Raw genomic sequence first — 16994 nt, 5'->3', positions numbered from 1 at the left:
AGAGAGAGGCCTAGCTAGCAGGGCCTTGCTGCCTGACTAACACCATTCAGGGGGAATTCATGTCACCAAACAGGCTTTGCAGCTTAGCGGTCCTCTTTGTACCAATACACCCACAGACTCCACACACACACACGCACAGGGGGTCCACACACACAAACACACATGCACGCACGCACACACACACACACACACACACACACACACACACACACACACACACACACACACACACACACACACACACACACACACACACACACACACTTCTCTGTCTCTTCCTCTAGTCTTGAGAAAGTGCCAGAAACAGACTGAAGTGCTGGTGACTTCAAACAAAGACGCCATTTACATAAACTAGTTTGAATAATTCATTTCCCCCAACCCTGACTTCTATTTGTTGTTGTTTTTTCAGGCTATTGTTATTTCATTAATTTGTTAACAGCTGCGTTTACATGGCTAACGAGGTGAGAAGAGTTACACATGTAAGACACTAAGACTGGTTCTGCTATTTGCATATTTAGCAGTTTATTCAGCAGTTTATTTATTTACCAACAGACTGGTTCAATGGTCTCAGTGTGTTTTGTCTGGTTGTTTTAGCAATCACTGGGGCTTCCTGCAGTCTAGTGTTTGGTGTGTTTATTCACAGCTAGTGGTGATTTGTTACTTCTTTTTCAGCTAAGCTTTGGTTTTTTAGTTTTTTTATTCCTGTGTTTTTCTAGTTATTTAGAAATTGAAGGAAAGGGAAGTGAAGGCCATCACACACACACACGCACGCACGCACGCACGCACGCACACACACACACACACACACACACACACACGCCAAGCACACGCCAAGCACACACACACAGAGACACACACACACACACACACACACACACACGCACGCACGCACGCACGCACGCACGCACACACACACACACACACACACACACACGCCAAGCACACGCCAAGCACACACACACAGAGACACACACACACACACACACACACACACACACACACACACACACACACACACACACACACACACACACACACACACACACACACACACACAGCCCTGAGCCTTTACTTATAGGTAGTGTGTGTGTATATGTGTATGTGTGTGTTACAGGTCACACCTTTACCTAATTTTCTCACCTAATTACCGAAAATCAGAGCAGAATGAATTCCTCTTTCTAATCACACACTATGTCTCTACAAGTTCCGCTTTGAACTGCACAGCGATTCCACACATTTTTAGCCTTTTTAATTACCTGAAATGCTGACAGAATCACACGCAGGCAGCGCTAGCTAGGCAACATGCCGTAGTTTTAACAATTCCATTACTGCGATTTCATTATTTTAGCATGTTGGCCTGCAAGGATGAAATCTGTTGTATATGTGTTGAAGGGAATCTGCCACTCAGATCAATGTCAGGGTGTCTTTCTCTCTTTCTGCATGGTGCAGAGCTGTACGCACACACACACAAGCATGTAATTCCCATACATACATACACACGTAGGCATGCGCAAGCACACACAAATGGCTGTTTGCACACACACATGCACACACTGTACAGTACAACATCACTTCCTGGAACTCATCCATCTAAAAGCGATCTAAAGCATATAACATTCTGAACTGCCAATCACAGGCCTCCCTCGGCCGCTTGCACCTCTGCACTGCACTCTGGATGAGTGAGAGATGATGAGAGATGATGTCAGTTTTATTGCATAGCCTTCAGTGTTTCCCTGGTAAGAATTGAGAATATCCACATTACTTTGTGCGTGTCTGTGTGTATATGTGTGTGTGTCTGTGTGTGTTTGTGTGTGCCTCCCTCCCTCTCTCCTCAGGTCATGTGGTCCCCTCCTGTCATTGCTAACGGAGTGATCGACCGCTATGAGATCCGCCTTCCCAACCCGCGCGTATCCCACGACGACCTGTCCAACCTCACCGTCACGGTAACAGACCTGGTGCCCTACACTAACTACCTGGTCACCGTCCTGGCCTGTTCCTCCGGGGGTGGCCTTATTGGGGGTTGCACAGAGAGCCTGCCCACTGCCGTGACTACACTACCCACAATCCCCCAGGATCTGGCACCACTGGCAGTGGTGGCCGTCAGTGAGTCCTTCCTGGCCGTATCCTGGCAACCTCCCGACAGGCCCAACGGACCTAACCTCAGGTAAATGTTGTATTATTACCAGGCCACTTAGTTGAGGGAAACCCAGGGTTCCAGTTGTGAGGTAGAGATGCACAACACAAATGAAATGCAGAAAGGTAAATCTGTGTGTAAATGTGTGTCAGGTTGTAAAGTAGATGATAGTCAGTTAGAGTTCAAGCAGCTGCTGTAGCTGAGCCTCAGTATGCTAAGATCAGACATAGCACTAGCATCCAACATCTACATAGCTTAGCATCCAACTTCTACGTAGCAATAGCATCCAACATCTACATAGCTTAGCATCCAGCATCTACACAGCACTAGCATCCAACATCTACATAGCTTAGCATCCAACATCTACACAGCACTAGCATCCAACATCTACATAGCTTAGCATCCAACTTCTACGTAGCACTAGCATCCAACATCTACACAGCACTAGCATCCAACATCTACATAGCACTAGCATCCAGCATCTACACAGCACTAGCATCCAATATCTACGTAGCACTAGCATCCAACATCCATATCAGTATTACTCTCAATCGTCTCACACACTCTTTGCTGAACCAGACAGAGACTTGCGTGAACGTGTTAATTATCTAGCTCGTTATCTGTGTGTGTGAGTATTTACCACTTTAGTTCCTACTCTGTTCTCGTCACGATTAGGAACTAAATAACAGTCTGTTTTCATGGTGAACCATTACAATTCATGAGTACTTTCCCCTCCACAGCTCAGATCAGTGTGTTTGTTTAAGTTGGTTTATGAAAGCTGGAATAAGGCTTGCCCTTCTGACTGCAGCCCGCATTAACATCACTGTAAGAATGAATAAAACTAACACCACAGGAATTAGAGAATAGAGAGGGAGAGAGAGAGACTGCAGATGAAAGAAAGAGTGATAGAGGGATAGAGTTACAGAGAAAGAGAAAGAGAAGGGTGGAAAGAGAGAGACAGAGAGATAACAGAGGGATAGAGGGAAATAGACTGTGTTTGTGTGTGTATGTGTGTGTGATTATCCGTGTGTTTGGTCCTCAGATACGAGCTGCTCAGACGTAAAAGCAGTCAGCCGCTGGCCGCGCAGCCCCCGGCAGACCTCCATCGCTGGTTCAATGTTTACGCCGGAGACAAATTGTTTCACCAAGATAAAGGCCTTAGCAGGTGAGATTACCAAAATTAGCTTTAGAGCAAACCGCCGCCACTGTGTACAGAGCTGTTTCGCGCTCCGATGCCATCTTTTAATGCCGCTCAAAGATACATTAAGCAAATATTCAAATAATTTAATTATTTTGTGCTAATCTCTGGCTGGCACTCGGCAGCAGCTGATTTTGTCCCTGTGCTTGCTAAAAGGCTTCTCTCTCCACTACTGACGTTTACTCTAGCTTCAAGTTAGACACTTTTAGATACATAAGCAGTTTAAGCAGTTTTCTGGACTTTTGCTGCTGTGCTGGCCTAGATTGTTCATAGTGGAAATATAATCGATTGCCGTTGAAGTTCGTGTTAGCCCATGTTGCTAGTAATTGTTTTTGTATTAGCCTAGATATTGCACCACTTTTGAAACAGGATGTGTTTTGGTACAGTATGTGTGTGTGAGTGCATGTGTGCGTGTCTTTTTATGTGCCTGAATGCAAGTGTGTGTTGTCTAACCTTTGCCTGGTCAATTTTGACGCTGTAGGTTCACATGGTACCAGTACCAGTTACTGGTCTATAATGACGTGGGCTACTCTACAGGACAGCTGGCTACGGGTGTTACCCTGGCAGGCGTACCCCTCCACCCGCCCTCTCTGTCTGTCCAGACCATCAACCATACATCCATACACATCAGCTGGACAGAACCCTGTAAGAAGCTATATTTTAGTGCCATATACAGTGAGGGAAAAATTATTTGATCCCCTGCTGATTTTGTACGTTTGCCCACTGACAAAAAATGATCAGTCTATCATTTTCATGGTAGGTTTATTTGGAACAGTGAGAAACAGAATAACAACATAAAGATCCAGAAAAACGCATGTCAAAAATGTTATAAATTGATTTGCATTTTAATGAGGGAAATAAGTATTTGACCCCCTCTCAATCAGAAAGATTTCTGGCTCCCAGGTGTCTTTTATACAGGTAACGAGCTGAGATTAGGAGCACACTCTTAAAGGGAGTGCTCCTAGTCTCAGTTTGTTACCTGTTGTCGTGTCTTTGGCTATGCCGGATTATGTGATACGACTTGCTATTCTATAAAATAATTTCTCCGTAATTAATATCACCTGATTGAGCTAATCATGTAAATGTAATTCACTAGAGAGTTGGGCACCACAAAATAATATTTATAGAGCTATTATATTCCGAATAAACTCTTAAAGATCTGGGGCCATAGTCACCAAGAAAATAATTGGTAACACTATGCCGTGAAGGATTGAAATCCTGCAGTGCCCGCAAGGTCTCCCTGCTCAAGAAAGCACATATACTGTACATGCCCATCTGAAGTTTGCCAATGAACATCTGAATGATTCAGAGGACAACTGGGTGAAAGTGTTGTGGTCAGATGAGACCAAAATGGAGCTCTTTGGCATCAACTCAACTCGCCGTGTTTAGAGGAGGAGGAATGCTGTCTATGACCCCAAGAACACCATCCCCACCGTCAAACATGGAGGCGGAAACATTATGCTTTGGTGTGTTTTTCTGCTAAGGGGACAGGACAACTTCACTGCATCAAAGGGACGATGGACGGGCCCATGTACTGTCAAATCTTGGGTGAGAACCTCATTCCCTCATCTAGGGCAAAATGGGAATGGGTCGTGGATAGGTATTCCAGCATGACAATGACCCAAAACACACGGCCAAGGCAACAAAGGAGTGGCTCAAGAAGAAGCACATTAAGGTCCTGGAGTGGCCTAGCCAGTCTCCAGACCTTAATCCCATAGAAAATCTGTGGAGGGAGCTGAAGGTTCGAGTTGCCAAACGTCAGCCTCGAAACCTTCATGACTTGGAGAAGATCTGCAAAGAGGAGTGGGACAAAATCCCTCCTGACCTGGTGGCCAACTACAAGAAACGTCTGACCTCTGTGATTGCCAAGGGTTTTGCCACCAAGTACTAAGTCACTAAATTTGCAGAGGGGTCAAATACTTATTTCCCTCATTAAAATGCAAATCAATTTATAACATTTTTGACATGTGTTTTTCTGGATTTTTTTGTTGTTATTCTGTCTCTCACTGTTCAAATTAACCTACCATTAAAATGATAGACTGATAATTTCTTTGTCAGCGGGCAAACATACAAATTCAGCAGGGGATCAAATACTTTTTTCCCTCATTGTATAATACTGTCATGACAGTCTGAACTGTTATTCACATATACAGGACCTTATTCGGTAGGATAGGACGAGACTACTATGCTGTTCTAGGAACCTTTTCCATATTGTCATGTTACATTTTATATTTTAGTAATTTAGCAGATGCTCTTACCCAGCGATTTACAGGAGCAATTAGGATTAAGTGCCTTACTCAATTGCACATCTACATATTTATCACCTCGTCGGCTTAGGGATTCGTACAAGCAACCTTACAGTTACTGGCCCAACGCTCTTAAATGCTAGGCTACCAGATGCCAAATGTTGATTATGACAATGAGTTCTCCGTCAACCTTCTCTCTCCACCCCTCAGCTCTACAGGATCTCCAGGGTGAGGTGGAACTCTACACCCTCAGGGTCGAATCCTCTCACCTCAGACGAACTCTGACCTTCCCACCCGGGGTCGATTCCACTGTGATAGGTGACCTGCAGCCCAACATGCGCTACAGGGTTTCCCTGCAGGTGTCCAATGGGGCTTACAACACTTCTAATACCGAGGTCAACTGTACTACTGAAGATGGAGGTGAGAAGTGTGTGTGTGCGTGCTGTCGATGGGTGGTGTGAAATGTGTTGGAGTGTGTTTTGAAATAGCAGGTCCCAGATCAATAGAAGGTCCCAGTGATTCTAATACCACACCAACCCTATTAGCTCTGACCAGCATCCCCCCCCCCAGCCCCACACACACACACTCACCTAGAGCAGGGTTCCCCAAACTCACCGAGCGCAGGGTTCCCCAAACTCACCTAGAGCAGGGTTCCCCAAACTCACCTAGCGCAGGGTTCCCCAAACTCACCTAGCGCAGGGTTCCCCAAACTCACCTAGCGCAGGGTGGGGTGGTAGGAGGCAGGGTGCTGGTCAGTGCTAATAGGGTTGGTGTGGTATTAGCATCAATCCTCCAGCCCCTAACCTGCAGAAATGGAGTCAACACCGGAGCCATGGAAACCGAGACCAAAACCAGGCCCCTGGAATCCTACATCCAGACCAATACCAAGACTAGAACCCTTAGGAACCACATCTAGACCAAGACTTCACCCCTTAGAAACCACATCTAGACCAAGACTAGAACTCTTGAGAACCACATCTAGACCAAGACTCCACCCCTTAGGAACCACATCTAGTTCAAGACTAGAAACCTCAAGAACCACATCCATGCCAACAACATATCCTTTAGTTACCACATCCAGAACCAGACCAGAACTTTCAAAACCCGCTTCTATGCCAAGACTCAACCCAGAAGGAACCATATCTACACCAAGACCCAGTTTATAGCCAACTACATCAAGACCCAACCCCTCTAGAACCACACCAACACCATCATGACTTAACCCCTCTAGAACCACCACAACAACACCACCACCACGACTTAACCCCTCTAGACCCACAACAACACCACTACGACTTAACCCCTCTAGGACCACACATCATCACCACCACGACTTAACCCTTCTAGAACCACACCCAGACCAACAACTAAGCCCTCTAGAACAACAACACCACCACCACAACTTAACCCCTCTAGAACCACACCCAGACCAAGACCTAAACCCTCTAGAACCACAACAACACCACCACCACCATGACTTAACCCCTCTAGAACACACCCAGACCAAGACCTAACCCCTCTAGAACCACAACAACACCACCAGAGTTTGGGTGGCTGCAATCTTTGACAATTTTTAGCGTATTTCCAGCCTCCTGAGGGTGAAGAGGCGTTGTTGTGCCCTCGTCATGACTGTGTTGGTATGTTTGGACCATGATATGTCTTTAGTGTTGGTGACACTGAGGAACTTAAAACTCTCAACACGCTCCACTACAGCCCAGTCGATGTGAATGGGGGCGTGCTCGACACTCCATTTCCTGTAGTCCCCTGCAGTCCACGATCAGTCTTGCTGATGTTGTTGTCCCGGCGCTACACTGGTCTCTGACTTCCTCCGGAAGATATGTTTACATTGCCAAGGAAGTGAAATAGATAATAAACAAAAGTGAAATAAACAATAAAAATGAACAGTAAACATTACACTCACAGAAGTTCCAAATGAATAAGACATTTCAAATGTCATATTATGTCTATATACAGTGTTGTCTCTCTTTCCCCCCCCCTCCCTCCCTCTCTTTCTCTTCACCTAATCAGATCAGCATAGTAAAAAGTGCATTAAAAACATTAGAAAGTTGTTAGCTGCTAAGGGCGGGCCACGGGTCATTTAGCTTAGAGGCTCCAGGGGTCCTTCATTACATTATTCTACTGCCGTAAGGCCATAGATCTCTAACCACTGTAACCATACACACACAGTCACACACGAAAGCATACACACAGATAATTAAAAAGCCAGGTGCACATTTTGAGTGTGTGTTTTTATGTGTGTGTGTGTCTGCGTGCCTCCATTCATATGTCTGGTGTTGAGTCTAGCGTTGATAATGCTATCGTGGAAGTGAAATGTAGTGCACTGGGTTGGGTTTGGGTAAGTGTGTTAGGAGGGAATGAATTGGGTAAGTGTGTTAGGATGGAATGAATTGGGTAAGTGTGTTAGGAGGGAATGAATTGGAGGGCGATAAATGATAAGGATGTTAACCTTGGGTAAGTGTGTTAGGAGGGAATGAATTGGGTAAGTGTGTTAGGAGGGAATCAATTGGGTAAGTGTGTTAGGATGGAATGAATTGGGTAAGTGTGTTAGGATGGAATGAATTGGGTAAGTGTGTTAGGAGGGAATGAATTGGGTAAGTGTGTTAGGAGGGAATGAATTGGGTAAGTGTGTTAGGAGGGAATGAATTGGGTAAGTGTGTTCAGAGGGAATGAATTGGGTAAGTGTGTTAGGAGGGAATTAAAAGTGTGTTCCCACTAAGAAGAATAGTTTGGAGATTAATTTTGTGTCAAGTACACTATCTGGGCCGCTTCTCTGTGGGCTGGGCTGTGTGACATCATAATGATCATTGGATGAAGGTTACACGGGGAAAGTGGCAATATTCTCACTGTGAATCAGTTAGTCAGGTAGACACAGGGTTTAACTGTATGAGCTGGCGTTAGGTAGACACAGGGTTTAACTGTATGAGCTGGCGTTAGGTAGACACAGGGTTTAACTGTATGAGCTGGCATTAGGTAGACACAGGGTTTAACTGTATGAGCTGGCGTTAGGTAGACACAGGGTTTAACTGTATGAGCTGGCGTTAGGTAGACACAGGGTTTAACTGTATGAGCTGGCGTTAGGTAGACACAGGGTTTAACTGTGTATGATCTGGCGTTAGGTAGACACAGGGTTTAACTGTCTATGCGCTGGCGTTAGGTAGACACAGGGTTTAACTGTATGAGCTGGCGTTAGGTAGACACAGGGTTTAACTGTGTATGAGCTGGCGTTAGGTAGACACAGGGTTTAACTGTATGAGCTGGCGTTAGGTAGACACAGGGTTTAACTGTGTATGAGCTGGCGTTAGGTAGACACAGGGTTTAACTGTATGAGCTGGCGTTAGGTAGACACAGGGTTTAACTGTGTATGATCTGGCGTTAGGTAGACACAGGGTTTAACTGTGTATGCGCTGGCGTTAGGTAGACACAGGGTTTAACTGTATGAGCTGGCGTTAGGTAGACACAGGGTTTAACTGTGTATGCGCTGGCGTTAGGTAGACACAGGGTTTAACTGTATGCGCTGGCGTTAGGTAGACACAGGGTTTAACTGTATGAGCTGGCGTTAGGTAGACACAGGGTTTAACTGTACGAGCTGGCGTTAGGTAGACACAGGGTTTAACTGTATGAGCTGGCGTTAGGTAGACACAGGGTTTAACTGTATGAGCTGGCGTTAGGTAGACACAGGGTTTAACTGTGTATGAGCTGGCGTTAGGTAGACACAGGGTTTAACTGTATGAGCTGGCGTAGGAATAGTTACTCTCTTTAGTGTGTGTAACAGCAGGACTGGGTTTCAGAGAGACTAGCCCAGTTAACCCTCTGGCCCTGCCTTGTGCTTCTCTTTGTTCTCGCAATCTACAGGAGGGATTCAATTTCCCACTAGGACACACACACTTTCTCTCTCTCTCTCTCTCTCTCTCTCTCTCTCTCTCTCTCTCTCACACATACATATACACACACACATACACGCACATGCATACGTACACACACACATACACACACATATGCACACATACATAAATGTATTTCAAAGATAATTCGTAAAAATTAAAATAACTTCACAGATCTTCATTGTAAAGGGTTTAAACACTGTTTCCCATGCTTCTTCAATGAACCATAAACAATTAATGAACGTGTAACAACACCTGCACAGGATCGGTACATCCGAACATCACACCTGCGGGACAGGTACAGGATGGCAACAACAACTGCACGAGTTACACCAGGAACTTACAATCCCTCCATCAGTGCTCAGACTGTCCGCAATAGGCTGAGAGGCGCTGGGCCGAGGGCTTTTAGGCCTGTTGTAAAGGCAGGATTTGCGATCATCGAAGGAATGAGCGTTACACCGAGGCCTGTACTCTGGAGCGGGATCAATTTGGAGGTGGAGTGTCCGTCATGGTCTGGGGCGGTGTGTCACAGCATCATCGGACTTAGCTTGTTGTCATTGCTGGCAATCTCAATGCTGTGCGTTACAGGGACGACAACCTCCACCATCATGTGGTAGCCTTCACGCAAGCTCATCCTGACATGACCCTCCAGCATGACAATGCCCCCAGCCATACTGCTCGTTCTGTGTATGAATTCCTGCACGACAAGAATGTCAGTGTTCTGCCATGGCCAGCGAAGAGCCTGGATCTCAATCCCATTGAGCACGTCTGGGACCTGTTGGATCGAAGGGTGAGGGCTAGGGCCATTCCAACCAGAAATTTCCATGAACTTGCAGGTGCCTTAGTGGAAGAGTGGGGTAACATCTCACAGCAAGAACTACCAAATCTGGTGCAGTCCATGAGGAGAAGATGCACTGCAGTACTGCAGCTGGTGGCCACACCAGATACTGACTGTTACATTTGATTTTGACCTCCCCTTTGTTCAGGGACACGTTATTCCATTTCTGTTAGTCACATGTCTGTGGAACTTGTTCAGTTCACGTCTCAGTCGTTGAATCTTGGTATGTTAATATAAATATTTACACATGTTAAGTTTGCTGAAAATAAACGCTGTTGACAGTGAGAGGACGTTTCTTTTTTTGCTGAGTTTACATACACACACCCATACATACACACACCCACACACACACACACACACACACACCCACACACACACACACACACACACACACACACACACACACACACACACACACACACACACAGACAGTCATCTGTTTTCTTTGAGTATGTGGAGGGGATAGAGAGATGAAGAGGGAGAGTAAGGCATAGATAGATAGATAGAAAGAAAGATTTTTAGCTGATGTTTTAACCTGTGTGTGTCACTCCCCAGAGCCAGAGGGAGTGTTTCCTCCAGAGGTGGTTCCAGTCAACAGCAGTACAGTGCGTGTGCTGTGGTCTCCTCCTGTACAGCCTAACGGAGCTGTGACTGAATACTCTGTCTATCTAGACGGGACTGTACACGCTACTGCTGATAACACATCAGGATCATACTTACTGGGAGGACTGCTACCCTTCACCGTCTATGACATAAAGGTACTGTAGTACACAATCACTCACCTCCTACAGATTTGAATGATTTCTGTTTTTGATGGTGTACTGTTTTGTGTGTTTATGTAAAAGGTGAGGGTGTGTGTTTTGTTGTGTATTACAGGTGCAGGTGTGTACTGTGTATGGGTGTGTAAAGAGTAACGCTACTCAGGTGACTACAGTGGAGGATCTACCTGCTGACATAGCACCTCCACACATACAGGTGCTCAGCCCCAGGTGAGTTAGCCTGCTTGCTTTTGTGCAAGTGTATATGTGTGCGTGTTCAGGAATGCATGTGTGTGTGATGGTGGACAAAGCCAGAAGCCTTTCCCCCTCTCCCTCTCTCTCTCTCTCTCGCTCCCTCTCTCTCTCTCTCTCCCTCTCTCTTGCTCTCCCTCTCTCTTGCACTCCCTCTCTCTTGCCCACCCTCTACCTTTCTCTACCTGTCATAATCAGGAGGTGTGTAACTTGTGTCCCAGTAGAAAAGTAACCACAGATCGATGGCCCTGACATGTCCCTCTCTGGCCTACATAAGCCTCAAACACTTCATTCATTCGCCACGCTAGATTTGCCAGAGTGGAATTTAATCAATAGTTAATTCATTAATTCTGACGCAAGCTACATCCAGCCCGGAGAAAGAGTGGGAGAAACACAGAGTGAAGGAGAAAGAGAGAGAGAGAGGGAATTGTGGTACGGCTTAGGGTTTGATTGAAATATGACAATTACTGCACCTGCTGGTTTACACGCACACACGCACACACACATGCCCAAGTAGACAGACACACACACACACAGTAGTAGAAGTGTGTGTGTGTCTCCTTCATGGTTAGTATCTGCCAAAGGTACAGTAGTTAAAAAGAGAAAGATCTATATTTGAAGTGTATAAAACACTCTGCCCACCATGACTGACTGAGGGAGCTCGAGACGGGGCAGTCCACACTGGGTGGTGTGTGTGGCTTTTCAACTCAATCCTGATATTTCTTTCTCTGGCCCTCTGTTTGACCTCCCTCTCCCACTTCACTCTCTTCCTCCCCTAACGCTCTCTCTCTATCCCCCTCTTTCCCTCCTCCAGATCAGTGAGGGTGGAGTGGTCTTCTCCAGGTCAGCCCTGTGGTATCATGCTAGGCTACGAGGTGTGGAGGAAGATGCTGAGACCCTGTGGGGGGCCGAGTGGGGGTCAAGTGTGACCCAGGGGGGTGAGGGGTCAGAGGTCAGATGCTCCTACCTCCAGTGCTTCGCCTCTCAGGGGGTGTGTGGGGTGTCCTGCTACCAACCTCAGAGACAGGTAACTCTCTTTACACATAGAATAAGTTGTTGCCCATATAATAACATAATAGTAGTAACATAGTAACTCCCTTCATGTACAGTACCAGTCAAAAGTTTCAACACACCTACTCATTCCATTTTTACTATTTTCTTCATTGTAGAAAAGTAGTGAAGACATCAAAACTATGAAATAACACATATGAAATCATATAGTAACCAAAAAAGTGTAAAACACACCTTTAAATTCTCCAAACTACCCACCCTTTGCCTTGATGACAGCTTTGCACACTCTTGGCATTCTCTCTCTCACCTAGAATGCATTTGAATTAACATTTACATTTACATTTAAGTCATTTAGCAGACGCTCTTATCCAGAGCGACTTACAAATTGGTGAATTCACCTTCTGACATCCAGTGGAACAGCCACTTTACAATAGTGCATCTAAATCATTAAGGGGGTGGTGAGAAGGATTACTTATCTTATCCTAGGTATTCCTTGAAGAGGTGGGGTTTCAGGTGTCTCCGGATGGTGGTGATTGACTCCGCTGTCCTGGCGTCGTGAGGAGTTTGTTCCACCATTGGGGGCCAGAGCAGCAGAACAGTTTTGACTGGGCTGAGCGGGAACTGTACTTCCTCAATGGTAGGGAGGCCAGCAGGCCAGAGGTGGATGAACGCAGTGCCCTTGCTTGGGTGTAGGGCCTGATGGATCTGTCCTTTGGTCAGAGCCTGGAGGTACTGCGGTGCCGTTCCCCTCACAGCTCCGATTTTTGGCAAGCACCATGGTCTTGTAGCGGATGCAGAGCTTCAACTGGAAGCCAGTGGAGAGAGCGGAGGAGCGGGGTGATGGTGTGAGAGAACTTGGGAAGGTTGAACACCAGACGGGCTGCGGCGTTCTGGATGAGTTGTCTGGGGTTTAATGGCACAGGCAGGGAGCCCAGCCAACAGCGGTTGCAGTAATCCAGACGGGAGATGACAAGTGCCTGGATTAGGACCTGCACCCGCTCATCCTGTGTGAGGCAGGGTCGTTGGACTCTGCGGATGTTGTAGAGCATGAACCTACAGGAACGGGCCACCGCCATGATGTTGGTTGAGAACGACAGGGTGTTGTCCAGGATCACGCCAAGGTTCTTAGCGCTCTGGGAGGAGGACACAATGGAGTTGTCAACCGTGATGGTGTGCTTTGTTAAAAGTTCATTTGTGGAATTTCTTTCCTTCTTAATACATTTACATTTACATTTAACTTTTGAGCCAATCAGTTGTGTTATGACAAGGTAAGGGTGGTAAACAGAAGATAGCCCTATTTGGTAGAAGACCAAGTCCATATTATGGCAAGAACAGCTTAAATAAGCAAAGAGTAACAACAGTCCATCATTACTTTAAGACATGAAGGTCAGTCAATATGGAACAGTTCAAGAACTTTTAAAGTTTCTTCAAGTGCAGTTGCAAAAACCATCAAGCGCTATGATGAAACTGGCTCTCATGAGGACCACCACAGGAATGTAAGACCCAGTGTTACCTCTGCTGCAGAGGATAAGTTCATTAGAGTCACCAGCCTCAGAAATTGCAGCCCAAATAAATGCTTTACAGAGTTCAAGTAACAGACACATCTCAATATTAACTGTTCAGAGGAGACTGCGTGAATCAGGCCTTCATGGTCAAATTGCTGCAAAGAAACCACTACTAGAGGACACCAATAAGAAGAAGAGACGTGATTCGGCCAAGAAACACAAGCAATGGACATTAGACTGGTGGAAATCCTTTGGTCTGATGAGTCCAAATTTGAGATTTTTGGTTCCAACCGCTGTGTCTTTGTGAGATGCAGAGTAGGTGAACAGATTATCTCCGCAAGTGTGGTTCCCAGGGAAACACAGGGCAGCCCATTTGTGTTCCACTTCAATACTAGCACAGCCAGTTGACTCGTTCTGGTTCCGGAGTAACAGGGAAACACAGGGCAGCCCATTTGTGTTCCACTCCAATACTACCACAGCCAGTTGACTAGTTCTGGTTCTGGAGTAACAGGGAAACACAGGGCAGCCCATTTGTGTTCCACTCCAATACTACCACAGCCAGTTGACTAGTTCTGGTTCTGGAGTAACAGGGAAACACAGGGCAGCCCATTTGTGTTCCACTTCAATACTACCACAGCCAGTTGACTAGTTCTGGTTCTGGAGTAACAGGGAAACACAGGGCAGCCCATTTGTGTTCCACTCCAATACTACCACAGCCAGTTGACTAGTTCTGGTTCTGGAGTAACAGGGAAACACAGGGCAGCCCATTTGTGTTCCACTCCAATACTACCACAGCCAGTTGACTAGTTCTGGTTCTGGAGTAACAGGGAAACACAGGGCAGCCCATTTGTGTTCCACTTCAATACTACCACAGCCAGTTGACTAGTTCTGGTTCTGGAGTAACAGGGAAACACAGGGCAGCCCATTTGTGTTCCACTCCAATACTAGCACAGACAGTTGACTAGTTCTGGTTCTGGAGTAACAGGGAAACACAGGGCAGCCCATTTGTGTTCCACTTCAATACTAGCACAGCCAGTTGACTAGTTCTGGTTCTGGAGTAACAGGGAAACACAGGGCAGCCCATTTGTGTTCCACTCCAATACTACCACAGCCAGTTGACTAGTTCTGGTTCTGGAGTAACAGGGAAACACAGGGCAGCCCATTTGTGTTCCACTCCAATACTACCACAGCCAGTTGACTAGTTCAATTATTATCCTATGGAGGAAAACATCATCATTCTGAACATTTTCTCAGAATCTTTCGACTTAGAAGTACATCTCATGCAAGAGGCTAAGAAGTATTATTTATATGGGCACAGGTGTGCAAGTGTAGGTATGTAACAAAACAATGCCCCCCTTGGTATTTGAGAAACGCTGGTGTAAAGCTCTCCTGCCGGAACACAACAGACACAGTCAGATGTTTGAAAAAGTTTTATTTATACAGGAGACACAGTCATTGTCCTCCTCCCAGCGATTGTTTTCACTAAACAGATTAACTTGTCGTCTGACGATTGCTGCAATCCTCATGTCATTGAAAGCCGGCCAACTTGGCAAGCTACCCATACGCCATACGTCTGTCCCCTCAGCGCGGGAATCTTGCGACACACACAGACATACACACACACACACACACACCAGGATAATGAAGACAAAAGAACCCAGGCGTACCCAAGGACACGCACTTTATACCATAATACAGTCGAATCATTATAGAGGCACAGGCCTGTCGTGTAGAACAAGAGCAGTACACACAGCGGCCATTTTATATACTCTACCTGAACACAGGTGGAGGGAGCAGGGCATGTTGTACACAGCTAATTAACTCCCCCCCCCCCTCTCTCTGTGTCTATCTCTCTCTTCCCACACCCCCTCTCTCTTTCTCTCTGAGTCCTCTGTCTCCCTCCCCTCTCTCTCTCTCTCTCTCTCTCTCTCTCTCTCTCTTTAATTCTTCCTTTGTGTGAGTGTGTTCTCAAGGTGTGTTGTGATGGTGTGGTCTACACCAGAAAACCTCTACACCTGTGCTGTGAGGGGCGTTACCTGCCCTCACCAAACTCCTCCCACACTCTGTGCTGTGGTGGGAAGCTCCTCCCACCTCTCCCGGATCACCAATGCTGTGGAAGATACTACATTCCTGTGGCGACCGGTGAGTGCCCATAGTACATCATTTAGCAAAATCTATAGTTGTTCATGTTCTGCCCCACAAGAAAACCATATATATATATCGTTTCCATTTGTTTCAGTTTCACTTCTCTTCAAAATGTTTTGGGAAATAAACTGTTTACAGTATTTGAAACTTAATCACAATGTTTTCTTATCTTACCAACAAAACAAACTTACAGATTACTGCTCCTCCTCCTCTTATTCTCCCTCCTCCTCCTCCTCCTCTCCGCCAGGTGAGGTGTGCTGTCTTGACCCGGGACAGGGACGTGTGTCGGTGGGGGTGGGTGACGCTTGCTGTGGGCGGGTGCCTTACTCCCCGTCAGGGGGGCAACTGTGCTGTGGAGGGCTGCTCCATGACGGCTACAGGTCTCAGTGCTGCGGCAGTACAGTCATAGAGGATTCCCTGGTCTGCTGTGGAGATGCAGAGAGAGGGATGCCATACACACCTTTAACAGGTGACAGATTTACACAAGCTACGCCATACACACCTTTAACAGGTGACAGATTTACACAAGCTACGCCATACACACCTTTAACAGGTGACAGATTTACACAAGCTACGTCATACACACCTTTAACAGGTGACAGATTTACACAAGCTACACCACATATTAAATACACAGGCTTGTCAAGAAAGAGCCGTCGATTTCCGACATTTGAAAAGGTCCTGAGGACGTTGATTTATGCCTTCATCAGCGCTCACCCTAAAACAGTTCACTGTTCTCTAGCAAGCAGAGTACTTGATGATACTTAATGCACACAGAGCATTCTTTTTTTATTATAAACTGGGTGGTTCGCACTCTGAATGTTGATTGGTCGACAGCCATGGTATATCAGACCGTATACCACGATTATGACAAAACATTTATTTTTAGTGTTCTAATTATATTGGTAACCAGTTTATAATAGTAGTAAGGCACTTCTGAGGTTTGTGGTATATGGCCAATATACCACGGCTAAGGGCTGTGTCCAGGCACTCCACGTTGTGTTG

General features: G+C 46.1%; 1 protein-coding gene across 1 annotated transcript in view; it reads left to right on the top strand.

The window, feature by feature from the left end:
- The window catches only part of LOC135507509 (usherin-like), a 474271-nt gene that overhangs the window by 271589 nt on the left and 185688 nt on the right, over nucleotides 1-16994 (top strand). The window contains 10 exon segments of the mRNA XM_064927019.1: nucleotides 1836-2164; nucleotides 3177-3299; nucleotides 3814-3977; nucleotides 5789-5998; nucleotides 10874-11076; nucleotides 11195-11307; nucleotides 12143-12240; nucleotides 12279-12355; nucleotides 15818-15986; nucleotides 16237-16458. Coding sequence (XP_064783091.1) covers nucleotides 1836-2164; nucleotides 3177-3299; nucleotides 3814-3977; nucleotides 5789-5998; nucleotides 10874-11076; nucleotides 11195-11307; nucleotides 12143-12240; nucleotides 12279-12355; nucleotides 15818-15986; nucleotides 16237-16458 — 1708 coding nt within the window.

Source organism: Oncorhynchus masou, chromosome 21 (genome assembly GCF_036934945.1).
Source record: "Oncorhynchus masou masou isolate Uvic2021 chromosome 21, UVic_Omas_1.1, whole genome shotgun sequence".
NCBI lineage: Eukaryota > Metazoa > Chordata > Actinopteri > Salmoniformes > Salmonidae > Oncorhynchus > Oncorhynchus masou.
This window is presented reverse-complemented; position numbering and strand designations above follow the sequence as displayed.